The 27,280-nt window shown below is 53.7% G+C and overlaps 1 protein-coding gene across 1 annotated transcript in view; it reads right to left on the minus strand.

The window, feature by feature from the left end:
* XXYLT1 (xyloside xylosyltransferase 1) overlaps positions 1–27,280 on the minus strand; it is a 97,666-nt gene that overhangs the window by 22,360 nt on the left and 48,026 nt on the right. Inside the window, exon 3 of the mRNA XM_065410669.1 lies at positions 9,841–9,973. Within this exon, the coding sequence (XP_065266741.1) occupies positions 9,841–9,973 (133 nt within the window). The remainder of the gene's footprint in view (positions 1–9,840; positions 9,974–27,280) is intronic.

Here is a 27,280-nt window from a genome sequence, read left to right on the forward strand (position 1 = left end):
GCTTTTCCATTTGTCATATATTATTATTTTTATAGCTGCCTTCACTTCCAAACCAAGTCAGTTTTTTAACCAGCATGGCCTTCTTCCTCAATTGTGGGATTGTGCCTTTTTGGGCATCTAGTTTGGTGGCTCATAAGACAGTGTGAACATGTGATCACAGGCAACAGGGCAGAGGTGATTTGACTCCGGATGGACAGGGAGAATGGGGTCAAAGGAAATCTGACAAATATATGGGTAAGGGAAACCCCAGACCCACTGATGGTACGAACTCAGGCATCTTTAGGTCTTGTCTATACTACGGGATTCTCTGTGTGTTTTTCTGTACAGCTGTGAGCATGCAGGTGTTTTTACTACTGTATTATTTAGCCTTACCCAGTGCAGGTTTTCATGACCTGCTGCTAAAGATGCCCAAGCCCTGTCTGCAATTGCGCTGACACCGCTGCTAGCACAAGTGCAGCTGCCCAAGAGGCACTGCATTTCCTAGCATAGGCAGAGACCCAGCACACAGTCCTGTGCATGGGCTGCTGCTTGCAAAAACACTATCTGACCCAATGCGAATTTGCGCCTTCTTGCTGGACATGGATTGCAGAACCCTGGGCAACCAACTGGGGGCCAATCCCTGAAACGCAAGTCTATCAGCTTCACTCTGGGGCTGCAGCACAGGGGCAAATCATTCATGGACTTGGCTTGGGAACCACAACCTTGCCTTTACAAGATCACTTGCAGAGAGGGGTTAGCAGGCTGCATCCTCCAGAGCTACCCAGAAAGGCTGCTCCAGCCTCAGCCACTCCACACAGGGCCGTTCTCCCTCTGAGGCATTACCAGAAAACAAAGTCACATTTTGTTCCATGCACACGGACTCCTGGAGTCTACACTGCTAACACTGTACAATGATCTCAGTCTGACGTTAACCTTGAAAACTGACTCTGCAACACCGTCACACTCTCTGTAGCTAGTCCCTGTGGTGTATTAACGTGGTGCGACGGGGAGCTGGATTTACTGCTCTGGGCACTGAAATCCTCCACACGTGCCCAGAACAGGTACAGTAGCACGGCAAACTCCCCACCCCCCTGACCTGGAGGGGTCCTCCGAGGGGGGCAGTGTCTAGGTCCGTGTCTGCAGAGACTCCAGACGCAGGGGAGATGAGTGCCATGCTCATAGACTCATACCCAGAAGGGACCACGGGGTCATCCACTCTGGCCCCATGCCCAGTGACTCCTGTATCCAGCCCAATAGTTAGGGCCCTACCAAATTCACGGTCTATTTTGGTCAATTTCACGATCATAGGATTTTTAAAATAGTAAATTTCATGATTGCAGCTATTTAAATCTGAAATTCCACGCTGTTGTAATCGTAGGGGGTCCTGACCCAAAAAGCAGTTGTGTGTGGGGGGTGTCGCAGGGCGGGTTGTGGTACTGCCACCCTCACTTCTGTGCTGCTGCTGGTGGTGGCGCTGCCTTCCGAGCTGGGTGGCCAGAGAGCAGTGGCTGCTGGCCAGGAGCCCAGCTCTGAAGGCAGCGTCGCCGCCAGCAGCAGCGCAGAAGTAAGGGTAGAATGGTATGGTGTTGCCACCCTTACTTCTGCACTGCTGCCTTCAGAGCTGGGCACCTGGCCAACAGCCGCCGCCCAGCTCTGAAGTCAGCACAGACATAAGGGTGGCAATACTGCGACCCCCCCTACAATAACCTGGGAACCCCCCCTACAACTCCCTTTTGGGTCAGGACCCTCAATTTGAGAAACGCTGGTCTCCCCCCGTGAAATCTGTATAGTATAGGGTTAAAGCACACAAAAAAACAGATTTCACGGGGGGAGACCAGATTTCACGCATTTTTCATGGCCGTGAATTTGGTAGGTGTCACGGAGTCCCCGGGCAATGCTCTGGAACTGCTCCCTACAAAGCCAGTCAGGACTCTGGTGAAGTCTCCTCTCTGAGAGCAGACTGTCTTCAGGGCAAGCAGCTCACACGGCTTCCACCTTCCTGGGTCTGACCTTGGAGCATTCAGCATCTGCCACTCCGTGCACTTCCCACAGCGAGTCCGCCCAGGCAGGGTCCTGGGGAAGCCAGAGGGTCCTGCACGCACCCCAACTTCGCAGTCAGACGTGACTCTTAGCCAGCCAGTAAAACAGAGGTTTATTAGATGACAGGAACATGGTCTAAAACAGAGCTTGTAGGTCCAGAGAACAGGACCCCTCGGCCAGGTCCATTTTGGGGGGCAGTGAGCCAGACACCTACGTCTGCCCTCACTTCCCATCCCCATCCAGCTCCAAACTGAAACTCCCTCCAGCCCCTCCTCCTCTGGGCTTTGTCTCTTTCCCGGGCCAGGAGGTCACCTGATCTCTTTGTTCTCCCACACCTTCAGTTGGCATCTTTGCAGAGGAGGGGCCCAGGCCATTAGTTGCCAGGAGACAGACTGTCGGCCATTCTCTGTGCAGACAGTATCACAGGGGCCTTCTTGGGCTCTGCAACAATTATACACCCTGATCCCCCCACCTAGATACCTAAGAAACGCATAGGGGAAACTGAGGCACCCACACAGTATTCAGAGAAAACATTAAGAACATTCCCACTTCGTCACAGTAGGGCCCTACCAATAGCACACGCAGAACTGGCTTGGAGCACCTGCTCACTCGGCCCAGGCTGCTGCGGAGCGGCCAGATAGCGAGGGCTTAAATGTGGCCACTGAGCCGGCTTCGGACGAGTGACCTAGAGGTGACAACGGAGCACCATATCCCATTGCCATTCCTCTCCCTGAGCTATGCACCAGCATCACAGGGCGCAGCAAACAGCCCTCTTCATGTCAGCGCCACTCACAAACCTGTTAAAAAAAGCAAAGAGTGTTACATGGAAAGGGATCCCCCACACGGTCCCACTGGCTTCACCAACCACGGAGAGCGAGGAGGGCTGTGTGCAAAGATGGGCCCCGGTTCCACAGTCATGACTCTCTGGATGGGCGCATGGATTCGACTGCAGGGTGGGAGCCAAAGTCAGAGAACAAATGATACTGTGGCTCCATATACAGTCTCTCTCAATCAGTGCAAATTTGCTCTAATTACAGATAAGATATTTTCTCACTGCCAGCCCAGCAAACTCAGCCGGGGTCCTGACAGTCAAGACTGGTTATTCCTGGCCTGTGCGTTCTCCCTGGGAACACAGATCTACAGCAGGAGCTCAGGGGACAGCCGGTGGGCGATTTGCCAGGCAGGTTGCACGCAGCTCACTCTCCCACGGCTCTCGTCTCACATCAATAAGGGTGCAAGCGGGACACTGGCGTCGCATAGGCCTCTGCACAGTAAAAATACCCCCCGGTGCCAGGCACTGTTAGGCCTATCCAGCAACGCTAGTGCACCCAGCTCCCATGCCACCCCTGGCTTAGGGTGAAGGGGGGGGGTGTAGCCAGAGACTGCTGCACTCCACCTAGCCCCCGATGGCGTCTGGTCCTGTGGGGATGGTTGCCAGGTGGCACAGATGACAGCAGCCCCGGGGCTGGGGGTGACAAGGCTATGTCCTGAGAACCAGGTAGCCCCCAGCCTCCCGCCTGCTGCACAGAGACTCGGAGCAGGAGAGAATCTGGGTCTTTAATTTCCAATATTAAGAAAAATCCATTTACACTTATAAACAGGGTGGATAAAAATCAATGATTTTTTTTATTTAAATCGGATTTTTTTGATAAAATGCTTTTTTAGGACAAAAACTATCTAAAGATAGTTTACTTAAGATACATTATAGCTCAAAGATATCGCAGCATGGACTAGGGATTATAAATTCTAATTGTATACTATGAGACAATATATTCATGTAATGTTTAAGAAAAGTTTTGTAAATGAGTTCCAATAGTTCATGGATTAGGGACCCAATCTTATGGGGTTCCAGGGGCTTCTGTATAGATTATTTAGGTTAATCTTTCTATGTACCCAATGGGACTCAGTGCTCAGTAGCAGATACCATCAGAGATGCTTAGTTTTGCAGTTCTCAAACTGTGGATTTGTGTCTCCAGCAGTAACATGCTTGTTAACAGCTAAAATGTTTTAAAATAGATAAATAATATATAGAGGTGAGAAATAACAGACCTCAACCCTATTGTCCCTCTGCAAATTTGTGTACACAGTCAATCCCTTACCTCTCTAAAAGTGCAAAGTTTCAAAAAGTTCAATGAATAAAAGATTGTTGGGGGTGGAATAGATCTGGACAAGGAGAAGAAGTCTGGAGATAAAAGTGAGAAGCGAGGGACATATGCTTGTTTTGTTAAAATATTATGTTTGCTGTTGGAAGAAAAAAAATCCAGAATACTTAATGTTGTTGTTTTAGTTAAATAAAACAATGTAAATGTCTGTCTGGTGATGTTCTCCTCCTAATACAGCATGGCAAGAAAATCCTCCAAATATTAATGATTAACCTGTTGATTTGGAGCTAGTTCACCTCCCAATTACTTCATAAATATCTGCTTCAATTACCTTTGGTAAATGAAATAACCAAACAATCATTCATTTTCTGATATAGCTGTAAAACTAATCTGAAAAGTTTTCAAAATAAATCACTGTTTAAAAATGTATAGTGTGTACCTTCTAAAAATGAAACCTATATCTATCTGAGTTGTGAAGAATACGTTAAGGTTATAACAACCAGCAAGAATGCACTTTTATGTAGAAAACCATGATTAAATCGAGTCTTCCTGACTCGTGATTTAAATCATGATTTAAATCAATTTGATTTAAATAACAAATCTTAAACATCAGCATGTTTCCTTTGGGCACAAGCCTGCCATTCGTTGCCTGTCTGTTATGCAGACTGGGCATGGGAGCAGAATCCACGCCATGTTTGTGCACCCAGCACTGAGTTTATCACGGCTCCGGCCAGCCAGCAGTGCACATAGTCCGGCTGGGCTCTCCTCAGAAGAAGATTTAATTATTAATGCCCGTTACTAACATTTCAAATGGGAAAAGAAGAGACGTGAAGAGCTGTTAATTTCTGATCATTCCCTGAGCGCACACTCATTACAACCAGCAATTCTAGTCTGGGGAGCTGAGCTGCTCTGCCTGAGAGCCCTAGTGCAAGCCAATCTGGTACAAACAACTCATCAAGGCATCTCACAGGGAGGATCTGGCTCAGCCTGGATTACAACGAAATTTGAGATTCATCTTTTGAACAGACAAGGCCAAATTAAATCAATTTCCTTAAGTACTAATCAGAACATTCCAGATCCTTAAAAATGACAAATTCGGAGCAGCACTGCTTCAATGTGAATGTTAGTTTAGAGAGGACATCCTCAAATGGGATCTGGCAATGACACCACAGCAACCTGTTTTACTCATTTAGTCTGAGCGCATTTTGCAGAAAGCCGGCCACATGCGTCATAGGCACAAAGGGAGTAATGATACTGACCCACTTTGCTATTCACTAATGAAAAATGCTGTATCAGAGCGAGGAATTATTATTGTTCCAGGCAGGAAGTTATGGCTGAATTTGACGGTAGACGTGCGCTCTCCTGCTGCATTCAGGAACATTATCCATAGGGTAGCAGTGCCCCCTCGCCCCCGGCACACCGAGGAGTCAGATACAACAGACCAAAGCCTGAAGTCCTTTCTTAGGCCGTAATTCAGCAAAGCCCTTGCTCAGGTCTCACTGAAGTCAATGGGAGCTGCAGGTGCTCAGAGTTGGAATTCTGTCTACGGGCCACCCAAGGAGCTTTGCCCCAGCGACCTGCCCAAGTCTACCTAGATCCGTGCTGGGATGAGAATTTGGGGGCTCCTGGTGTCGAGCTGTCCTGCAGCGGCTCCAGGGCATGGCTACCAAGCTCCAGGCAGACTGTTAGGAACCAGGGCACAAACCCCAGACTGGTTGCAAGTTCTACACTTAGATTTCACCAACCAATTAGCAAGTGTAAACTCCCCAGCCACTATAACAGTCTTCACATGGAGTCACAGACAGTCTCCTTGGGTACTCCGATCTGTCTCGCCACCCAGGTGTGATAGCTGGTCCCTTACACCCAGGATCACAGCAATATTCAGGTTACTCCTGGTCCCAAAGGAACAGTCACTTTCCCGAGGTCAATTGCACCTTAGATCTCACCCCAAAGGACAATGCTTGTAGCCAATCCTATAATAAATCAACTAAAGATGTATTCAATAGGAAAAGGAAACAAGAGCGTCAAGAACAAGGTTAAAGCAGGCAAATATACATACACAAATGAGCTACAATCTTAAGCTTCAAAAGGTACTAGAAGCTTCTATAAAAGGCAGGCTCTATATGTCCTTTAGGGCTAACCAAAGCTAAGCACTGGGGTTCTCTTGCTTGTGCCTAGAAACCTTGCCCCACAGAGTCCAGTCCTCCTTCTTAGGGGTTTTTATTCCCATCTCCCCAGAGCTGTGAACTCAGCTGATGGGAGGAAGCCACTTGCAAGACTCATCTTCATTGGGGTCGGGGAAGAGCAGAGCAACAAAGTCTTTTGTCCTCTTTAACGTCCCACACTAGCCCGTCTAGTGTCGATGGGCCTTCCCTGTTGGCCAGGATGTAATGCCTTCTGTTGGAGACCAGCACTTTACACTAGTTAATTGTCTCTCCCCTGTCTGGTGATTACGCAGTCACAGGGGCTTACTGTACCAGTGCTTGAATAGAATATCTGCATCCCACATTACATGCTAATATGTGAGACTAATGCAGGCAGCAACTCACAAGCATTCCATACAGTCTAACACTCAACCCATAGCCCCCAGATGAGCCAGTCCGGTTCAGTGCTCAGTTGGGACCTGGGGACCTTGGCATGAGCTGGCACCTGGTCTGCCAGCCTCGCACCAGCTCCCTGCTCTGCGCTCAGATCACTCCCCTGCACTTCTCTTCAATAACAACTTTCTCTCTGCACACGAAGGAGCCTGGCATTGCCCTCACACCACCGTCTCTGTCGTTTGTGGTTTAGGCTCGTCTGTCCCCAAAGCTGCGGTGAAGTTGTGGGGATTCGTCAAACTCAAAGCCACTGTCTGAAGCGTTTCTTCCCTGCCACCGTTACAGGCCTCGTGTACGGTCACTAGAGGTGAGCGAGGCAGAGACACATCCCTTGGGCTGGCAGTTAGGTTACTCTGTGCCCAGGACAGCCCCTTGTGTGCCGCGGTGCCGCCGTGTCCCCGAGCAGCCAGCCTGCCAGGCTCCCGGTCCGTGTGGCTCTTTCGCACAGCAGCATGGGCGGGGTTTGGTTTTAAAGTCCATTAATGGCTATTAGCCAGGACGGGTAAGGAATGGTGTCCCTCGTCTCTGTTTGTCAGAGGGTGGAGATGGATGGCAGGAGAGAGATCATTTGATCATTACCTGTTAGGTTCACTCCCTCTGGGACACCTGGCATTGGCCACAGGGGCGGCTCCAGGCACCAGCGCAGCAAGCGTGTGCCTGGGGCGGCAAGCCACGGGGGGCAGCCTGCCGGTCGCCGTGAGGGCGGCAGACAGGCCGCCTTTGGTGGCACGCCTGCGGGAAGTCCGCTGGTCCCGCGGTTTCGGCAGCAATTCGGCGGCGGGGGACGCTGAAGGCGCGGCACCGGCGGACCTCCCGCAGGCATGCCGCCGAAAGCCGCCTGACTGTCGTGCTTGGGGCGGCAAAAACTGTAGAGCTGCCCCTGATTGGCCACTGTCGGTAGAGAGGATACTGGGCTGGATGGACTTTTGGTCTGACCCAGTACGGCCAAACCTATGTTCTTATGGCAGGAGGGGGAGTGGCGGATGGGCGTGGCTGCAGGGACAGGAAAAGATCCTGAAATACCTTCAACTCCTTTAAAACAATGGAACAGGTTCCCGTTGCACTGGATAGTCTTGCATCACCGCTGACGCTGTGCAGCTTGGAGCTCGCTTGAGGCTTCGGGGCCACGTCGCCCTGATCACACGAGACCAAGCTGTCAGAATGGCTCAGCTCCCAACCGCTGGGCTCTTCTGAACACGTGGCTACTTACTGAGGTGCCACAGGGAGCTCCATGAAACTCTGGCCCTAGTGGGTGCACACTCAGCTCTGGCTGGGACGCGGGATGCCAGAACTCTGTTACCTTCACTTCCCAGACGCTGGGATTTGCAGCGGTGAAGGGCGACAGCCCTGGAAACCCTGGCCCCTCGTTATCCACCAGCCTCACTCAGTCAAGGAAGCGAAAACATCCATTTCTTACACCTCACTGATGGCCTGAAACCTGACCCACATTTCTGTCTCTGAAAAGGAAACGGGACCTCGCTCTGGGTTTCCTTCTGAGCACAAGCTACTAAATGGTGCCAAGAGACACCCACGTCGGACAATTACTTTGTGAGGAGCTCATTAGCGTGTGAATCCAGATCCATGATCCCACTGAGCTCACGTTGCAAGAGGACTCAACGTGAAGCCAAGACACAGCTTGGAGATGGTCCCTAATCGCACAGAAAAACATTTCAAGAGGATTACGGTGTTTTAGCAACCAGGCCAAGTCCCAGGCCAGCGACTCTCACTGGAAGCAGTCACGTTTCCTTAAAGAAATCCCAGCGCTCTCGGAAGCTGTTACACATATGTAAAAAGATCATACTGTGGTCTGAAGCCGTGTGAACGTCTCTAGCTCTAGTGATCCGAGGTGCAGTGTGTCGGGGATAGAGAGAAGGGAAAAGGGTTTCTCTCCCTAGTCTCCTTTGTCGATTTCTACATGGTGTGTAGGGTCAGCCAGGGGCTACTCGGAGTCACTAGCTATCCAGCCAGGCTCCCCATTGGTTATCTGACTCTTTCACCCGGCAACAGCAGAGAGAAACCAACATGAAGACACTGGAAATGCTGTTCGCTTGCCCCCTGCCAGGCCTTGTGACTGGAAACATTTTTGGCACTGTTGGAGCAGACCGTGGCTTGAACTCCTGGGTTCTCCACCTGGGGCGAGCTTGCAAAGCAGGATTATTGAGAGTTTTAGCAGTGTGTAGCTTCCAGCATTCGTACAAATGTGTCTTAGAGCAAAGGACATTTTTCAGTACAAAAATCATCGACTGCAACTGAAATCAACACCAGCAAGAGCAGTAGCCTCCAGCACATGTGGGAAATCCACATCTACACAACACGCAAGTCAATATATACCCAGCCCGTACACTCAGCACTCCAGCCGGACCCTTCAGGCAATTCAAAGCCTCACTTTCCTCCCTCTGGTTCTTTCATTTCACTGCAGGCACAAAACATTCAAGTGCAAGGAGCCAAGAGTGGCTCCTAAGATGGAGGTCTGGGGTGGGTGGGGTCACTTGTTAGCACTGGACGTGGTCTGAATTCAGTGCAGGCGGTGGAGGGTGCGACCCATTGACACCTAGCATCACCACGATGCCACGCCCCCAGCCCCCAGAGGTGAGCAGAGAGGCCAGGAGGCTGGTCGCGCTGCGCAGAACCTGTGATTAGAACTTGGTTCGGCTCAAGGATCAGACATGCAGCTGTCACACCTGCAACCACCTCGGCCTGGGGAAACGTTGCTGCTCTGACAGAACTGAATCTTTGTGGCCAAGGCTTTGGACGTAGAGGCCCAGAGTTAGGCTCCTAAATCCAGCCGTAGGCACCTGAAGAGAAGCGGCCTTAGCACCCAGAAGTCACAGCAACTCTGGGAGCATGGCCGGGAGCCAGACCACGTCCAGGGAGCCTATGTATGGACTTCAGGAACTCAGCTTTGCAAGTTTTGGCCTCTCTGTCCAAAGTGACACATGGAGCTAAGGTCTTAGGCAAAGAACAGCATCCTGTATGTTTCTCTTCACACAGACACCAGCCTCTGAATATCCCCAATACACAGCCCCAGTAAGCTCTGCAGAGTAAGTCTCCATGTGAGCACAGCACAGGGATGTCAGCTGCTGTCTCCCCACCTCTGCTGAGTGCCACGCCCACTGCCATACCTGTAGACAGGCTGCATCTCTCTGGCTATCCCAATGACGGCTCCTTGCAGGAAATGGTCAAACTCCTCGAACAGCTCTCGGATGTTGGTCTTGTACTTCAGGTCCAAGTCCAGCTGGATTATCCGTTCTATCTCTAGAAGAGACAGAGAAGAAAAATCAGCAACACAAGGTGACAAACTCAAGCAGCTGTAAATCAATGGGGACGTCAATGGGACTATCGTGATTTACTCCACCTCGGTAGCTGGGGGACCAATCTCCTCGGGGACAGGCTAGCCACAGGAGGCAGGAGGGGGATAAACTAACAGCATCAGGGGAGGGTAAAAAGAGGAAAACACGAGCCTTCAGTCAACACAAAATTGAGATGTTGAAGACAAAATTAATGAAGGAACCAAAGGCCGTGAAGAGAAGAAATTCTTAAATTGCCTACACACCAGTGCGAGGAGCCTGGGTAACCGCCAAGAGGAATCGGAATTGCTCATCATTAAGGCTACGATTTTGACACGGAGGTAGCAGAAGTCACGGAATCTGTGACTTCCAAAGACCTCCGTGATTTCAGCTCCAATTCCAATATATCCTTTTTGAGCTGGAGTGACCACATCTGCACACAGTATTCAAGATGTGGATGTACCATGGATTTGTATAGAGGCAACATATTTTCTGACTTATTTTCTATCCCTTTCTTAGTGATTCTCAACATATTGTTTGCTTTTTTGACTGCCACTGCACATTGAGTGGATGATTTCAGAGAACTATCCACAATGACTCCAAGATCTCTTTCTTGAGTGGTAACAGCTAATCTAGACCCCATCATTTTATATGTATAGTTGAGATTATGTTTTCCAGTGTGTATTACTTTGCATTTATCAGCATTGAATTTCATCTGCCATTTTGTTGCCCAGTCACCCAGTTTTGTGAGATCCTTTTGTAGCTCTTTGCAGTCTTCCTGGGACTTAACTATCTTAAGTAGTTTTGTATCATCTGCAATTTTGCCACCTCACTGTTTACCCCTTCTTATGAATATGTTAAACAGGACTGGGCCCAGTACTATTTACCTCTCTCCATTCTGAAAACTGACCATTTATTCCTACCCTTTGTTTCCTATCTTTTAACCAGTTACCAGTCCATGAGAGAACCTTCCCTCTTATCCAATGACAGCTTACTTTGCTTAAGAGCCTTTGGTGAGGGACCTTGTCAAAGGCTTTCTGAAAATCTAAGTACACTATATCCACTGGATCCCCCTTGTCCACATGCTTGTTGACCCCCTCAAAGAATTCTAGTAGATTGATGAGGCATGATTTCCATTTACAAAAACCATGTTGCCTCTTCCCCCAACAAATTATGTTCATGTATGTGTCTGACAATTTTGTTCTTTACTATAGTTTCAACCAGTTTGCCCGATACTGAAGTCAGGCTTACCAGCCTGTAATTGCCGGGATCACCTCTGGAGCCCTTTTTAAAAATTGGAGTCACATTGGCTATCCTCCAGTCATTTGGTACAGAAGCTGATTTAAATGATAGGTTACAGACTACAGTTAGTAGTCCTGCAATTTCACATTTGAGTCCTTCAGAACTCTTGGGTGAATACCATCTGGACCTGGTGACTTATTACTGATTATTTTATCAATTTGCTTCAAAACCTCTTCTAATGACACCTCATCTGGGACAGTTCCTCAGATTTGTCACCTAAAAATGATATACTTAATATACGTACATAATATACTTAGACTTCTGTAAGGCACTGGACTGGCACCACACAATTCTTTGATTAAAAAGCTAGAAAAATATATAAAATCAACACTGTACAGATTAAATGGTTTAAAAACTGGCTAATTGACAGGTCTCAAAATACAACTGTAAATGAGGAATTGTCATTGAATGGGTCTTTCACTCTGGGATTGGTTTTTAGTCCTGTGCTATTTAACATTTTTACCAATGACCTGGAAGAAAATCTAAAATCACGACTGATAACATTTGCAGACGACACAACAACTGGGGGAGTGATAAATACCGAAGAGGACAGGTCACTGATTGAGAGCAATCTGGATCATTTGGTAAACTGGGCGCAAGCAAAGAGTGTGTGTTGTAATATCGCTAAGTGTAACTATATCCATCTAGGAACAAAGGAAGCAGGTCACACTTGCAGGACGGAGGGGTCTCTACCTGGGAAGCAGGACTCTGAAAAAGACTGGGGAGTCATGATGGACAATCAGCTGAACATGAGCTCTCAGCACAACACTGCTACTGTGATCAACAAGAAGAACATGCTCTGGGGTGGATAAACAGGGGCCTCTCGAGTAGGAGCACTGGTGTCACTGGTACTTGAATCCTGTGTCCAGTTCTGGGTTCCACAATTCAAGAGGGATGTTGATAAATTGGAGAGAAGAGCCACGAGAATGATTAAAGGATTAGAAACCTGCCTTATAGTGACAGACGCAAGGAGCTCAGTCTATGTAGCTTAACAAAGAGAAGGTTAAGGGGGCGACTTGATCACAGTCTGTCAGTACCTACATAGGGTTCAAATATTTAATACTGGGCTCTTCAGTCTAGCAGAGACAGGTCTAACAGGATCCACTGGCTGGAAGGTGAAGCTAGACAAATTCAGACTGGAAATGAGGTGAATTATTTTAACAATTAGATTAATTAACCACTTGAACAATTTACGAAGGGTTGTGGTGGATTCTCCATCACTGGCAATTTTTAAATCAAGTTGGGATGTTTTTCTGAAAGTCCTGCTCTGGGAATTATCGCGGGGCAGTTCTCTCTTTAGCCTGTGCTGTACAGGAGGTCAGACTAGATGATCACGACAGTCCCGTCTGGCCTTGGAATCTAGGATCTGGGCCAAACAGCTCAATGGGACGGATTCTGATCTCACTTACTTTGGTGTAAAGTGAGAACAGCTCCATCAAATTCAGGAAACTTAAATACTAATAACTTAGGCCCGATTCCTCAAAGGTATCTGGGCAATGGAAGTTAGGAGCTTAAATACCTTCCAGGTCTGGGCCTTAATACTTTGGAGCGGCATTCTGAATGTGCCGATGGACCCCTCTGATCAACCACTAACAGAGCTACCATTTAGGTAGTTACAATTCTAGATTCTCTGGGCCAGATTCTAATTTCTCTTCCACTTGTGTAGATTGATTTCTGGTCATCATTTAGCTCTTGCTTCTGTCTACACCTCTCCCTGCTCTAGTTCGGTCTGTTGTTAGCCACCCGGAGAACTAACGGTGATACCGAGCTGTAGCTTTATTGAGTCTCCATGGATACTTTTAAGCAAGGTTCTGTCTTGGGAAGTGAGTCTGTAGAAAGAGCCTCACCTGTGCATTCCCTGTGTCTCAGGCCATGGCTACACTACAGAGCTTACAGCCATGCCGCTGCCCCCGTGCAGCTGTGCTGATGTTCTAAGCCAACGGGACAGAGCTCTCCGTCGATGTAATTCATCCACCCCCAACGAGCGGCGGTAGCTCTGTCAACAGGAGAAGCTCTTGGGCCTGTCCACACCAGTGCTCAGGTCACTCAAGGGGTGGGGTATTCACACCACTGAGTGACACAACTTATGCCGACCGAAGTGGTAGCGGGTACACAGCCTCACTGATTCCTAGAGCACATCAGCTCATCCCCCAAGCTCAGAGAGTGCTCCAGCTGCCAGCCCTGCCGACTCAGAGTACCAAGGTGCGGCTTTCCACCTCAGGCAGCATCATTACCCAAGTCAGGTTCTATGGGTCAAATTATGGCCTCAGCATCACCGGTGCAACCCACTCGCTTCCAGTGAGCGTGGGTAGCTAGCTCCCAGGTCACAGCACAGACTGGGCTGCATGGGAGAGCGGATTTCGCAGCGCTGGCAGCTGAGCTCAGGATGAGCCAACATGGTCTAGAAATCAGAGACGCAGTGAGAAATGAGCGAGGGTCCCTTGCAGGGCAGACCTGCGCTGAGTGCCCGGCTCAAGGCCCAGTGTACGATTTGCTTCTCCAGAAGAAACACTCCAATACCCTTCTAAGCAGCATGCGCCGAGCCGCTCAAACCGGACGACTCACCGAGGCCGATATGCGCCGTGACTTTACAGTGCCGGAGGCCTCCACTTAACCACAGAGAAGGTGCAGGGACAAGGATCTTCACCTCGCTCAGCCACACGCCCGCCCCTGCCCCGGCGCGCCAGAGACAGCTCAGTCTCCATGCTCTGCCCAGGCCTTGCCCCCACCCTCTGCTGACAGGGCCAATGAGTGACCGTCGCGGGGCCCTGGTCACTTGGAACTGCTCTGAGATCCACCACGTCAGCCCCAAGGATCTTCACCTCGCTCAGCCACACGCCTGCCCCTGCCCCGGCGCGCCAGAGACAGCTCAGTCTCCATGCTCTGCCCAGGCCATTGAGGGACCGTCGCTTGGAACTGCTCTGAGATCCACCACGTCAGCCCCCCCACCCCCGACGCACCAAGCAGCCAGGGGATCACGCCGGGCTCGTTCCAGCTGCCAAGAGGGAGATGAAAGGCTCCCTGGCCCATTCCCAATCCCCCCAGCTCCTTCACACACCGCCTGGCGGAAGGGCACAGCCCAGCCAGGTAAGGCAGCCTCTGGCAAGAGGGGATGGGAGGGCTGGCACCATTCGGCGCAGCTGGGGAGAAACCCTTTTCCAGAGCGCTTGTTCCATGTGGATTTCATTCACTGCATTTACATTTCAGCAGGCGAAAAACAGCATTTCCCCTGCCCATGGCCAAACAGTGCCCACCTTTAATACGAGCAGAGTCCTGACGGCTCCACATCCCACGACTGTGCAGCCAGTCGTCTGTAGCTACATCAAATGCTTTTCAGTGGCTGCTCTGTTCTGTAACATCACAGCTATTTATACATTTCACGATCAAAGCCAACAACACATTGGCTGCGATGCTGAGTGTTCCCCACTAAGTGGATTAAAAGGACTTTGTCAACTTGTTTCAGTACCTACATGTTATGTACCGGTGCCGTTAAACAGCGACCATGTGGCCTCTTAGAATCCAAGTATCTTTTTCCTCAACCGCCTGCTCTACCACCACGGAGCTAATGAAGCCTGGGAGACTCCATCACAGAGTCTATGGTGATGAGCACAACACAAGTGCTTTGTACAAGCAATAGTGAATAATCACCACATTCCCCCTGGGAAGCAGGCGGGTGTGAACGTCTGTGGGCACTAGTCTCCCCCTCTACAGAGTGGGAAATGGATCCACACGGGGTGAGTGACAAGGTCACACAGACAGACAGTGACACGGGCAGGATTAGGATGCAGGTGTGCCTGGCTCCCAGTCCTGTGCTCACTCCTAGTCTTTATTCCCGAGGACATTCTGAGCCCAAAAATTCTGCACACAGTATTTTAAATTCTGCAAGTTTTATCTGTCAAATCAATGTGGAGGTTCCAGCCTGGCATTGGGGAGCACAGGCCACTGGCTGCACAGAGGTGGGAGTTCACTGTGCAGCTCCCCCTAGGACACAGACTCAGCGACGAGGCTGCACCCAACCCTGACACCGCACAAGGACCAGGCCTGCCCCAGAAACACCCCAGAGCTCTGCCCCTCCATGCCAGGTGCACCAGGTGTGGGCAGGCGGGCCCAGCCCAGCTGGATCCAAATGTGGAGGGGCTTAGTGTGGGGGGATCCAGGTGTGGGATGACAGGGCTCTGTGTGGGGCAATCTGGATGCAGGTGGCTCAGTGGGGGATCCAGGTGCAGGGGGGATGTGGACGGACAGGGATTTGTTGGGGGTTTCTGGGTGCAATGGTTGGGACTCTGCAGGGGGGTCCAGATGAAGGTGGTTGTAGCTCAGTGGAGGGGGGGCTGGATGTGGGTCCACTGGTAACCCCAGCATCTGTGGATAAAGCTTGGGGCTTGCCTTAATGGCTGCCCTTCCTCCCTCGGCCTGATACCACGTCCAGCACGGGGCACGAGCGCCTGCTGGGCCAGTCAGGGTAGAGGTCAGGGTACCAGGAGGGGGCCTGAGCTCCAGCACTGACCCACTTCATAGCCTGGAGGACGGGGCCAAGATCTACAGCCGAGGGTGCTATGAGGGTTAATTACGGCCATTGACGTGCTTGGGGATCCTCAGATGAACTGGCACCATTCGAGTGCAAACAACACTAACAATAACGTGAACTGTCTGGACTCAGCAGTTCTTCACATTCCAGTTTCATCCTTCTTACATCGCCACACGCTCGCTGGCCTCGCTGCACATGGGTCCCGCCATCCGCAGTTACCACTGTGCTGAGGATGGGTGGAAAGCCCTTGGTTTTCAGATCTAAAAGGACACTGCAGGGAATAAGAGACGACGCAGACTGGAGTGGCTAGGAACATATGGCTCAAGTATGTGGCTTTTCCATTTCAAATGCATCCAGCACTTTCTATTTATATGTCTCCGGATCACATGGATTTACAGCAGCACTGAATTCTCTGCAAACCCTGCACTAATCCAGGGCCTATCCCACATACTATCCTCACTGGAAGAGAAAAAGAAAGGTTAAAGAAAAAACCATGACATCAGACCAGCGACTAGACTGCAAGTCTCTTAAGTATCGAAGCTAAACTGTAAATCCAGGTGAAATACTGTCTGAGCGCCAACCTGAACAGTGCTTCATTTTGTTAGCTGGAGCTGTGCTCGTCCAACACTATCTAAAGGGGAGAGATGTACTCACTTCAGACTGCAGCAAAGCAATCCGCGGCCTGGCTAGCGTTTGCCACCATCATAAACCTCTGTTTGCAAAGATTTCAAACCAGGGTGCAGCATTCACACATGCTAAAGCAGATCCCCTAAGCCAGTGGTTCTCAAATGCTTGCACTGGTGCCCCTGTCACACAGCAAGTCTCTGAGTGCGACCCCCCTTATAAATTAAAAACACGTTTCTACATATTTAACACCTTTATAAATGCTGGAGGCAAAGCGGGGTTTGGGGGGAGGTTGACAGCTCACGACCCCCCATGTAATAACCTTGTGCCCCCCTGAGGGGTCCCAACCCCCAGTTTGAGAACCCCTGCCCTAAGCTCTCCGGCTAGCTTTAGGAAGCGTTAGCACAATGCAAGCGGAGTGACATAGGAGCAGGCTCTCTGCACTGGGAACGTGAGACATGGGCCTGAACACCCCAGGTCTTTCAAGGACTCGAACCCTGGGGCTAGACCAGGATTTCACAACTGCTCAGTATCGCTACAGCAGGCCAAACCAAACCCCTGCACCCACACGTCCCCCGAACCCAGATGTGGATATAGATCAAACTGGGCAGGCTGGTCCCATCCCTCACAGGGACCCGAAGAGGGATCCTGGAAAGTCACTTGTGCAGAACAGCACCGTGCGCTCACTGACCCCTACCAGAACAGCCCCTGGGCTAGTCACAGGACTAAGGGAGGCAGGGATTAGAGAGGTGTGCCCCATTGGGGATTTAGGGCAAGCCTGATAAATGTGATAATCCAACCCCAGGCGAAGGGAACCATTTGACGGGAAAGGACGTGCTGTGAAATCGATAGCGTTCCCAGCCAGCAGGCTCGCGGGGTGCAAACTCGCCTGCACCGCTGCTTTCCGTGGCAGTGCATGCTCCGTGGCCCGTGGCTGGGACAAGGGGCTGTTTCTGAAAGCTCTCATGCTGTGCAGGGAGGTGCCTCTGGCTGTCAGGCACATGCAGAATCTTTCTTTCATTTACCAGGAAGTTTTTAAAGAATCCCACTTCAGCTCAGCTGCAGCCAGGCCCTGTGCAGGAACCCAGCAGCCAGGCACCTGGAAGGAGGGCCCATCACAGGTCCAGGCCGCAGTAGGAGAACTTGCACTGCACCTGCATGCAAGAGTGGCTGCTTCCTGCTGGGCACTTAGTCCCTCATTTTCAGGAGCCCCAAGTGCTCCTATAGAAAGGGCGGGGGACTTAAGCAATGCACTCACAAAGCTACCAGACAGTGAACGCCTGTCAAGCAGCCTGGCCTGCTTCTACTACCTGCCCACTAAATAGTCAGTAATATCGATATTTGCAACAAATCCATGCTAGCCACTGCACAGAGATTCCACGTTTGTCACTGCACGTCATGTGGCTGCAGAGGTGGCACCTGGACCTTCCTGATCTGAAAGAACAGGCCTCAATAACTTGCGCTAAAAGGGAATCTCCACTAGCTGTTTGCTGTATAGGCACTATGACACATAGATGAGTGGGTAATTCCACGCAGCTGGGGACAATGACAGATGTACATTGCCATGCTCTAATGCGGCTACTTCTTCCTCCTATGGCAACATCCATCTGAGTTGCTCAGAGAACTTTAACCGGTAATGAACTATGCCTCACAAGCGCCAGGGGACGGAGGTGTCATTAGCCCCAGGTTACAGATGGGGATACGAAGTGCTTTCCCCAAGGTCACCCAGGGAGTCCGGCAGAGCTGGGAACTGAACCCAGAGCTCCTGGGCCCCAGTTCCCTGCTTTAACTACAAGACATTTAACCAAAATCACCAAACTGTCTCCAGGAGGAACTGGGACCCTGGGCTCCGGCAGCACTGGAGCGAAGATGGGAAATTTCTACCTATGTTTCTGTGGCAAGTGCACAATTTTCACCAGACCCAACTTTGGCCCCAGCAAACCCACAGCCAAGGAGGCAGAGCAGTCTCCCAGGGAGCAGGGTGGAGGCGGCTGTAACTGCTGTCGGGGGGAAGCACCCCAAGGAGCAGCATGGCTTCAGAGTGGGGGAGCCGGGAGGAGGGGACTGAAACTTCCATCTGCCACGTGCTTCCAAGGAGCAGGAACAGGGGGAAGGGTTCCGATACCTCCAGAAGGGATGGCTCTGGGAAGAGCTCCCAGCTGCAGCCGGCAAGGTTTCCAAAGCTATCTACTCTAGTGCAAAGCAGCCCTGAGACAGCTCATCGGGTTTCAATTAAACCAGCCATCAGGCATGTCATCTGACAGCGCTCATCTGTAATTCTAGAGAACAAACTGCAATTAATCGTGCCCCAGAAGGAAGCTGAGCTCAGAGAGGAACTCCAATTTCCTCTCGCCTCTCTGCACTGGTCCGCAGGCTGCGCTGGCAGACACACCTCCAGAGAACAGCCACCCTCAAGTGAGACATGGAGAGAGGAAAAACATTACAAAAGCATTTAGCACTTAGGCAGAAAATGAGCATGGGCAAAAATAAACATTGCTTTGCCAGCCGCCGTCTGCCCAGCTAGATTAACGGCTCCGAGCACGGCTGGTGCGCTCCCTGGTAATGGCAGTGTGCCGGGCTGTAATAGTTATGATTTACTGGGGCACTTGGTCCCTTTACAGATAGTTTCCCCTTTCTCCTAAGAGCGGGTGGAGGAACCAGGTGGTTCCCGCTCCGAGGCCCAATCTCACCCAGGGAGCATCCCCCCGCAGGGAATCGGCTGGCAGGGTCACGTGTGGAATCATGTTTTCTCGGAAAATGAGGCTTTTTTAACTTTGCCACTGAACATGTAACTATATTTTGCCATCCGTTCCCTTCGATCCCAGGTCTTTCAGCCGTTGTGCAAACAAGGGCTTTAAACCACTCCCAGCAGAGCCGATCTCCATTCGCAGTGACAGTTTTACAGCCTGTCAGTACCGTGATCGCTGCAGCAGCCAGCACGGCTCAGGCACTCCAGATAGTGCACAGGAACGGCCCTGGGGGCCAGGGCCCCTCCTCAGTGCGCCCAAGGGGTACCATGGGCTTGACAATGGCATTTTCCCTCTCGCACCAGCTTTGTTACACTGCGCTCCCCAGACGCTCCCCGCCCAGAGCGCTCACCCTGCCGTGGCCAGGCGGGAACCTGGCTGTACGTGTGCGAGGGACGCAAACAGCAGAGGAGGAAGTGGCAAAGGCACATGATTCGTTTCTTTGCCAGAACTGAGTTTCCATGAAAGCGCAAATTAATCTGTGATCTAAACTCAGGGCAGGGGCCAGGCGGACTGAGCTCTAGTCCCCAGTCCGACACGGGCTCTGCCTGGCAACAGGCACGTCACACAGGCCCCGGGCCAGCAAAGGGATCCACGCCTGTGGCTGGATCAGGGCCTTCCTTTTCCTGCACCGGATTCCCCCTCCTCACGGGGGTGCTGTGAGGCTTAAGCAGCAAGCGTGGGCCAGGCCCACTGCCAGCGCTCTCAGGGTACGTCCACACTGCAATTACACACCGACTCGGGCTGCAGGACCAAACCGCAGCGTCCGGGCTCCAGCCCAAGTCAGCTGACACAGGCCAGCCGTGGGTGTTTAACGCAGTGTAGACGTACACGAAGGCTCTGTGTGGTGCTGGGCCGGGCGTCCCAGGCAAGGAGCGTCTTCGGCACCTCCCCCCACCTCCACCTCCATTGGTTGCATGAGGGAGGCTGTGCAGACGGTGCATTACTGGGCCACCCTTGCGACAGCACGGCCTTGCGGCTCTGAGGCAGGGTCCCGCAGCGCAGCGGGTGCCATCAGCACGTCTGGAACGAGCAATGGCGCTGGAGAGCAGGAGTCTGTCCTCACCGAACTCCCCAAGTCCAGCAGCCCCCACTGTGAGCAGGGCTGGTGTCAGCACGGTGCCTTTGGCCTGAGATGGAGCGTTGAAAGACTCCGAGATCCCCCAGCTCCACTTCAGACTGATCAGCCCCAAACCTCCCCAAAGACAGCAAGCGGGACACATGGGACTCGCTGCAGGGGAACGGAGAGCGGGGCCTGCGGCGCAGAGAGCAGAAACGGAGCCCCAGCCCTGTCCAGCAGCCGTGCGACTCAGCAGGCCAGTGGGGGCAGGGCTGGGACCCGGCAGTCAAGGCACAATGCCCACTGGCCCTAAAGCAAACCCGAGTGCAGAACTCTGCCCCACACGTCACAAGGCGCCTGCCCGTTTGTCTCAGCTGAGCCGTCCCCGTGCAGCAGGTGCGGTGGGAAAAGCGCTCCCTGCAATACTCACAGTGCGGGAGGGTGCAAAGCCCACGCTCCCACGGCGCACGCCCTCGCACTTACCTTAAGCTTCCCATCCCATCAGCAAATGTGACTGTTCCCTGCACCAGCCCCACCAGGCAACTCGCAGACATACTGGGGCAGACACGCCCGCTCCTGCAGATGGAGCAGCTTGTGCTTGGGTGGCTACTTACCGATGTTAACTTCATGGGCCAAATGGATCCCTGGCGTAATGGGGAACTTGCTGCCAATGGCCTCCAGCAACCCACCCATTGGGCCGCCAGCTGGGCAGGGGCCGGCGTGAAGAGTAAACGCAGCGCGGCCTCCAGCCCACGCGGCCGACGTGACGGCGCGTGACGGCGCGGAGCCAGCTGCACAGGCTCTGGGGACGGGCCCGTCACCCGCAGCCAGCAGGGTTTTGCCTTGCCACGGGCCCGCTCCATGCTGAGCTGCGGCCGTCCTGCAGCCCAATGAACGAGAGCCTCCGCTGCGTTAGCGTCCTGGCAGTGACGGCCAACGTTAGCGCGTCCCCCGCCTGCGCCAGGGAAATCACAGGGGCAGCCCTGCCAGGCATGTACCCCTCGCTCACACGCTCTTTTCCAGGGCCCGGGAAGTGCTAGCCATGGAAACCAGACGTCTCCATGGGAGCCAGGTGTCAGCAGTTCTTTAGCAGGACGGCAGCCTCACGCCAAGTGTGCACAACCATGCGAATCCCTGGCAGCCGCAGCGCACAGCTCTGCTCCTTCCCCACCGCACGAGAGCCCTCCGCCCTGGTCCCTAGCCCCCTACCCCTGGTCTACAGGCAGGGGTAGGGGGCTACCAGTCAGGACTCCTGGCTGCTACCTGGCTTTGCTTCCCAGCTCAACCCGGAGTGGCTGTGAGACCCTGAGTACGTCCTTCGGCCTCTCTGTGTCTGTCCCCCTCCATACAGTGGGGACAAGCTCCCCGCAAGCTCAGCTCCTCCCAGGACGGGTCTCTAGTGCAGGGTATGGAGGTGTCTGCCTGACCCATAGGCACCTGCTCTCTGCTGGGCCGGGACCTTTGGGCTCAGGCTGGAAAACTCAGAAGAGAATTTAAGACAAGGAGAAAAATGCCAGAAGTCCCAGATTTCATTTCCTTCCCTTTCCTCCCTACGGCACTAGCACCGAGCCGTTTCCTGCCTCTGGAGAGCATGGAAAGCGCTGGGTCCCGGGGCAAGCAGCCAAAGCCACGTATCGACCAGGCGGGCGTTATAACCCACACGGAGCAATGTCCCGCTTCGGAGAGGAACGTCCTGCGTTCCTGGGGACTGCGGGCGAGAGGCAGCAACCTCCCACGGTGATGGGTGAGGACTACAGCCACGGGACTGACCGCGGGTTGTCTTGTCTGAGCCGACTGCCTGGCACCTGTACGGACATGGTGGGGGGAGCTGCCACGTCACACATGGGAGGCAAGAGAGCGCCACCTACGGGCTGCATGCAGGCTGCCAGCAAGCCTCCCTCGCAGAGGGGGTGAGTGTGTGTGTGACTGGCGTTGAACAACCCGATGAAACAAAGCCCTTTAACTCGGGCTGGGAGCTGCCCCTGTGCCAGCGTGCAACCAGCCAAACACGCGATGAGGTGACATGGCCCCGGAGCCCCGGTGGCACCAGCGTGCGGGCCAGCCCGGAGGCCAGGCAGCCAGCATGTGCGGCACAGACACGCACTGGGCTGCGCGCTCACTGCTCCATTGTGTCACCTTTGACTCCTGACTCCTTTGATGATTTTTGCTACCTGGAAATGACTCTCATGACGGGGAGAGCGGCAGGCTCCCACGTGCCGAGTGTGCACTTCCAGCCCAGAGCCAGCGCTGCTCACAAGCGAAGGGCCCCAAGCAGCTCCACATGCCCCAGCCCATCCTCTCCGCCTTGAACAATCTCCCACCCAGCTTTGAACTTGGAGGACGCACCCCAGAACTGAACGGGCACATGCTTTGACTAAGCCCCACCCCAGCTGTGACCTGTCTCTGTGGCTAACTCCACTGTCAGAAGGGCATGGGCTGTCCTAGAGCCCCCCTCTGTGCTGCCTGGGAGATCTGGCTGGCACCTGGCTGTGCACCTGTAACATTCACTCCTTCCAGGTCAGGGTGTGATCTCAAGAGGTGCTGAGCGCTCTCATCCCCCAGGGAAGTTAGCTCAGCACCACTCTCTCCAATCACCCTGTACTCCACAGTGCACTACGCACTCCAGCAAGGATGGTCTGGGACTTTAATGTGTATTGAACTCACGCCGGCGTGCACACACACCACGTGCACAGACATGCACAAAGTGTATTTGCACTGGGTCAGCCAGCAGGGTGTGAAGCCCGGCTCCAGCAACCTCCACGGATACCCAGGAAAAAGCATCACCTAAGTGACCAAATTAGCACTCTGATGCCCAGAGGGAGATGTGGGAAGAGGCCTGGGCAGGCCGTGGATGCAGGAGAGAAGCCACCTGTACCGGACCAGGTGACTCTTATAGAGCCCAGCACAGTTTGCCAGGTACGGGAGATGCCAACAGCCGTGGGCAGCAGGGCACAGGCAGGCGACACAAGTCAGCACAGAAGCTCCTCAGATGCCCAGACCTATGGCAAACCTCACATGGATACGCAGGTTATTTACACAAACGCTCCGCTCCTTTGTCTGCCCTTTGTTCATGGCTTCCTTTGTTTTTCTAACCCCCGTGTTCTCGGCTGTTCCAGGCCGTTTTCCCCTGGGCTTCTCTGAGGGCCGTGAGCAGTTTCCTGTTTTGTAATGTGTTCCCCTGTTAGGGTCCTGTTTTCTTGACAGATAAAGTCTCTCCCTCTGCCCACAGGACAAATCCCGCGGAGCAGAGCCCTGACCATGTCAGAGCCACGCCAAGAGGAAGCTGGGAGGCTGCCGTCAGAGGCTGCAGCATGAGCATGAGCAAAAGCAAACGTGATACAGTTCACAAGCTCTGCAGCCAGCGTGAACGGCACACCACGGGACAGCTGGCCTGCGAGCTCAGCACACAGCACGACGCTCAGGGAGCCGCGCACTCCCGGCATCCCCCACAACATGCGTGCCTTCGGAAAACACTCCTTTCGCAAGGCAGCTGGGTGTGAAATAGTCTGCAAGCCCCGAACATGCATGGAAATGCCGTGGTCCAGCCCCACTGGCTGCGTCCCGTGGCCGCCTGAGCCCTGCTAAAGCCCCCCGTCCGCCTGTTCTGCAGACAGTCCAGAGCAGTCAGTTAACACTAGCCCCCCGTCCGCCTGTTCTGCAGACAGTCCAGAGCAGTCAGTTAACACTAGCCCCCCCGTCCGCCTGTTCTGCAGACAGTCCAGAGCAGTCAGTTAACACTAGCCCCCCCGTCCGCCTGTTCTGCAGACAGTCCAGAGCAGTCAGTTAACACTAGCCCCCCCGTCCGCCTGTTCTGCAGACAGTCCAGAGCAGTCAGTTAACACCAGCTGCCCAATGAGCAGAAGCCCCAGCGTGCTCTTGACCCAGCCAGAGGCATCTGTCGGACTGGCAGGGAAATACCTGCAGCAGAAGAGACGGCCAGAGGAGGGGAAGGAGGCAGAACTAGCTCTCCTGGTTAATGATGTCAGTAAGCAGATTCCACAACCCCATCATGCCCCTGACACAGCAGAACAGCAGCTCCTGCAAAGCGATTCCAGCCCATCAGCTAATTAGCCAATTAGGATGTGTGCCAGCCACTGGTGACAAACCATCAGCAACCCCTGCACCTGGCTGCTTCTGCACTCGCAGGGCAGCTTCCACATGTTGTGTTATTTCCCAGCGACAAGGAGTGAGCAGCTCAGAGCAGGCCCCAGGATGTCACAGGGCGAGGCCGGGAGCGACAGCCCATAGGAGCAGTGGCCCGCTGTGACAGGCTTAGCAAGGCACGCAATTACGTACAGTCCAAAGTGCCAGCCTCCATGCGGTGTGACCTCGTGTGTACAGTGCGTGAGGTCACGCTGAGCGGGTCTGCCCCCAAACTGACATCCAGATCCGACCCGTGGGGCACCAGCTGGCCAAGGCTCCGCCAGTCGGGCATGCAGGCACGCCTGGCACAGACAGACGGCACGATGGAGCTGATGAGTGACTTGAGAGCCTCACTTGAGACCCTTTGTAGGGGCCTGATTGCTCAGCACTGCCTGAAAACCCGACCCTCTTGTGGAAGGCCACAGCATGACCGGGGCACCTGCCTCAGTTTCCCCCTCAGAAAACCCAAGGACTCTCCACCAGGCGCTTTTGACATAATTGTGCATCTCCTTTCAAAACCACTGAGCGAACTGTCCAAAACGTAAGTCCCAACACGTAGCCCATTGATCACCCCACTGCAAGTAGTCATTGAAATCCCGTCCCTTAGCCCCACGTATCACACATAGATGTCTTCTGCCTCACCTAGGCTCCTTGGCGGTTCTCTTCTGTCCCTCTGCCAGGCAGCCACCCTGCCCACCCAGCGGGAACACAACCAGGCTCTTCCCAGTGGGAACTGCCGCACCCTGTCTGCCAGGAGACCGCCCTTGCCACTCCCCTGGGCCCTCGTTCCCCCGGCCCCCTCACGGTTCCTCTGCGGTGGAAACTCCAGCAGGCAAACTCCTCCGCTGCCGCCTTCCCTTCAGCCTCTCCACTTATGACGAACACTTGAACTACGTCTGTATGGGCCTTGGTGTTCGCTCCGCCTGAACGCTGCTCTGCGGGCTGGACGCGTAGCGACACCCTCGGCTTGTTGGCATGGAGCAGAACCTGGTCACTTGTATTGCTAGTGGCTGCTGGAATTGTACGCCCATTTCCAGGCCGTGCGTGCCAGCACACTCTGCTCTGCCAAGCCTTCGATGAGACACTGTTACTGGCAAGCTGGGACAGATGACACCAATTTCAGCTCTGCCCGACTGACGCCCTGTTTTCAGACAGGAAACGAAACAGCGCAAACTTGGAGTTTTGCTGGTACTCAGGGCAGGAATCCCTCTGCTGCAGGCTGGGATGAGACACCCCTTTCCTATGGCAGCCCCTGCGCCCCGGGGGAGCTGTACTTCTGGCCCTCTACCATGCACGGCGTCCAGGGTGCAGACAGTGGCGCCTCACCTAGTGGAAGCGTGGCTAACACACTAAGGAGTCCATGGCTGCATCTGCCTCCATGCCCACCTGACTGCAGACCCTGGGCCAGACTCAACAGGCTGCTCCGACTCGTCCGGAGCTGCCACAGCTATGCACTGCCTGGGCCTGGTTTCCTCCCCAGGCTGTGACTGTGGGGCAGCGCTGCAGGCAGTAGCTCATGGTGGACGTGTCCAAAGATCTGGAGGGCAGTTTACAAGCCCAGCCCCCCTCGATACAGAGGCCAACCGCTGGTTACAGCACCTGGGCACTGATCTCTGATGCCTGCACGAGAAACGGAGCCCTTGGGTTTGGGCTCTGGCTTAAACAGAGAGCAGCTCTGCTGCTCCTCCCATCCTCAGCTCCCCGGCCCTGGCTCTCTGGCTGGGAGAAGTCACCCAGAGCCCCCCCTTGCTGCTCACCTGCCTCCAGGACCCGCCTTCTGACGCTGGCAGCTCTCCCCTGTGCTCTGCGGGCGTCACTGGAACCTGAGCAGCAGGCTGCTTCCAGCTCCCCTGCAGCCAGGGGCGATGCCACAGGCACCAGCTGGCCAATCTGCCCTACCCAGCGCTCGCCAACTCGGCCCTCCTCAGCCCCCAGCTAAGTTCCCTCTAAGCTGCGCGGCCGCGCAGCTGCCTATTAAGCCCTGCGCAGGGGCTCAGGGCTGCAGCGGGGAGAGGAGCCCCTCTCTCGGCCCAGCTCAACCCTGCCGGAGCTGCCACTGGGGAGAGGTGCCTCTCCCCCAGCCCCGAGCTGCTGTGGTGAGAGGGCTGGGGGGCGAGGGGAGAGTCCTCTGTCTCCGTCGCAGTCCCGGGACAACTTGCACCCCAAACCCTTCATCCCTGGCCCCACCCCAGAGCCTGCACCCCCCAGAACCCCAACCCTCTGCCCCAGCCCTGAGCCCCCTCCCGCACTCCAAACCCCTCATTCCTGGACCCACCCTAGACCCTTCACCCCTAGCCAGAGCTCTCACCCCCTACCCCAGCCCTTAGCCCCCTCCCGCATGCCGAACCCCTCGGCTCCACCCCCACCACATGAATTGGGTTAGGTGCACCAATATGAAGGTGATGTGTCACACAACAAAATTCATTCCGCACATGGACATAAAAAATGAGAGGTAACACTGGCCTCCAGCAATCACTGACCGATTAACCCTTTCTGGCTCCTCGGACATGTCTAAGAACGCAGCCTCCAGCCCCCGGGCGGGAAGTAAAGCACGTGCCCCCAGCCCTGGGGCAGGGAATGCTGGGACAACCCCTCCCCGCATGGCTAGGGAGTGCTGGGGCTACAGTGACCCAGGCTGGGTCACAGCCCAATGGGAGGACACTAAGGTCAACCTGGTGACTGTTCATAGCGCTCCCCAGGAGGGCTCCTCCAGCCCGTCGCCTGGCCCCTCTGGAGTGCCGTGATTCGGGAGCTGTCTGTTATTCAGCCACCACGGTGCTCCTCCATTGCACGTCTGAGCACAGGCACGAGGCTGTGTTCCTGCTGCTCTCCCGCATTGCTGAGCGGCACGATTCCTCGTCTGCTCGCAAT

The sequence above is a fragment of the Emys orbicularis genome, chromosome 9 (assembly GCF_028017835.1).
Source record: "Emys orbicularis isolate rEmyOrb1 chromosome 9, rEmyOrb1.hap1, whole genome shotgun sequence".
In the NCBI taxonomy this organism is placed as follows: Eukaryota; Metazoa; Chordata; order Testudines; family Emydidae; genus Emys; species Emys orbicularis.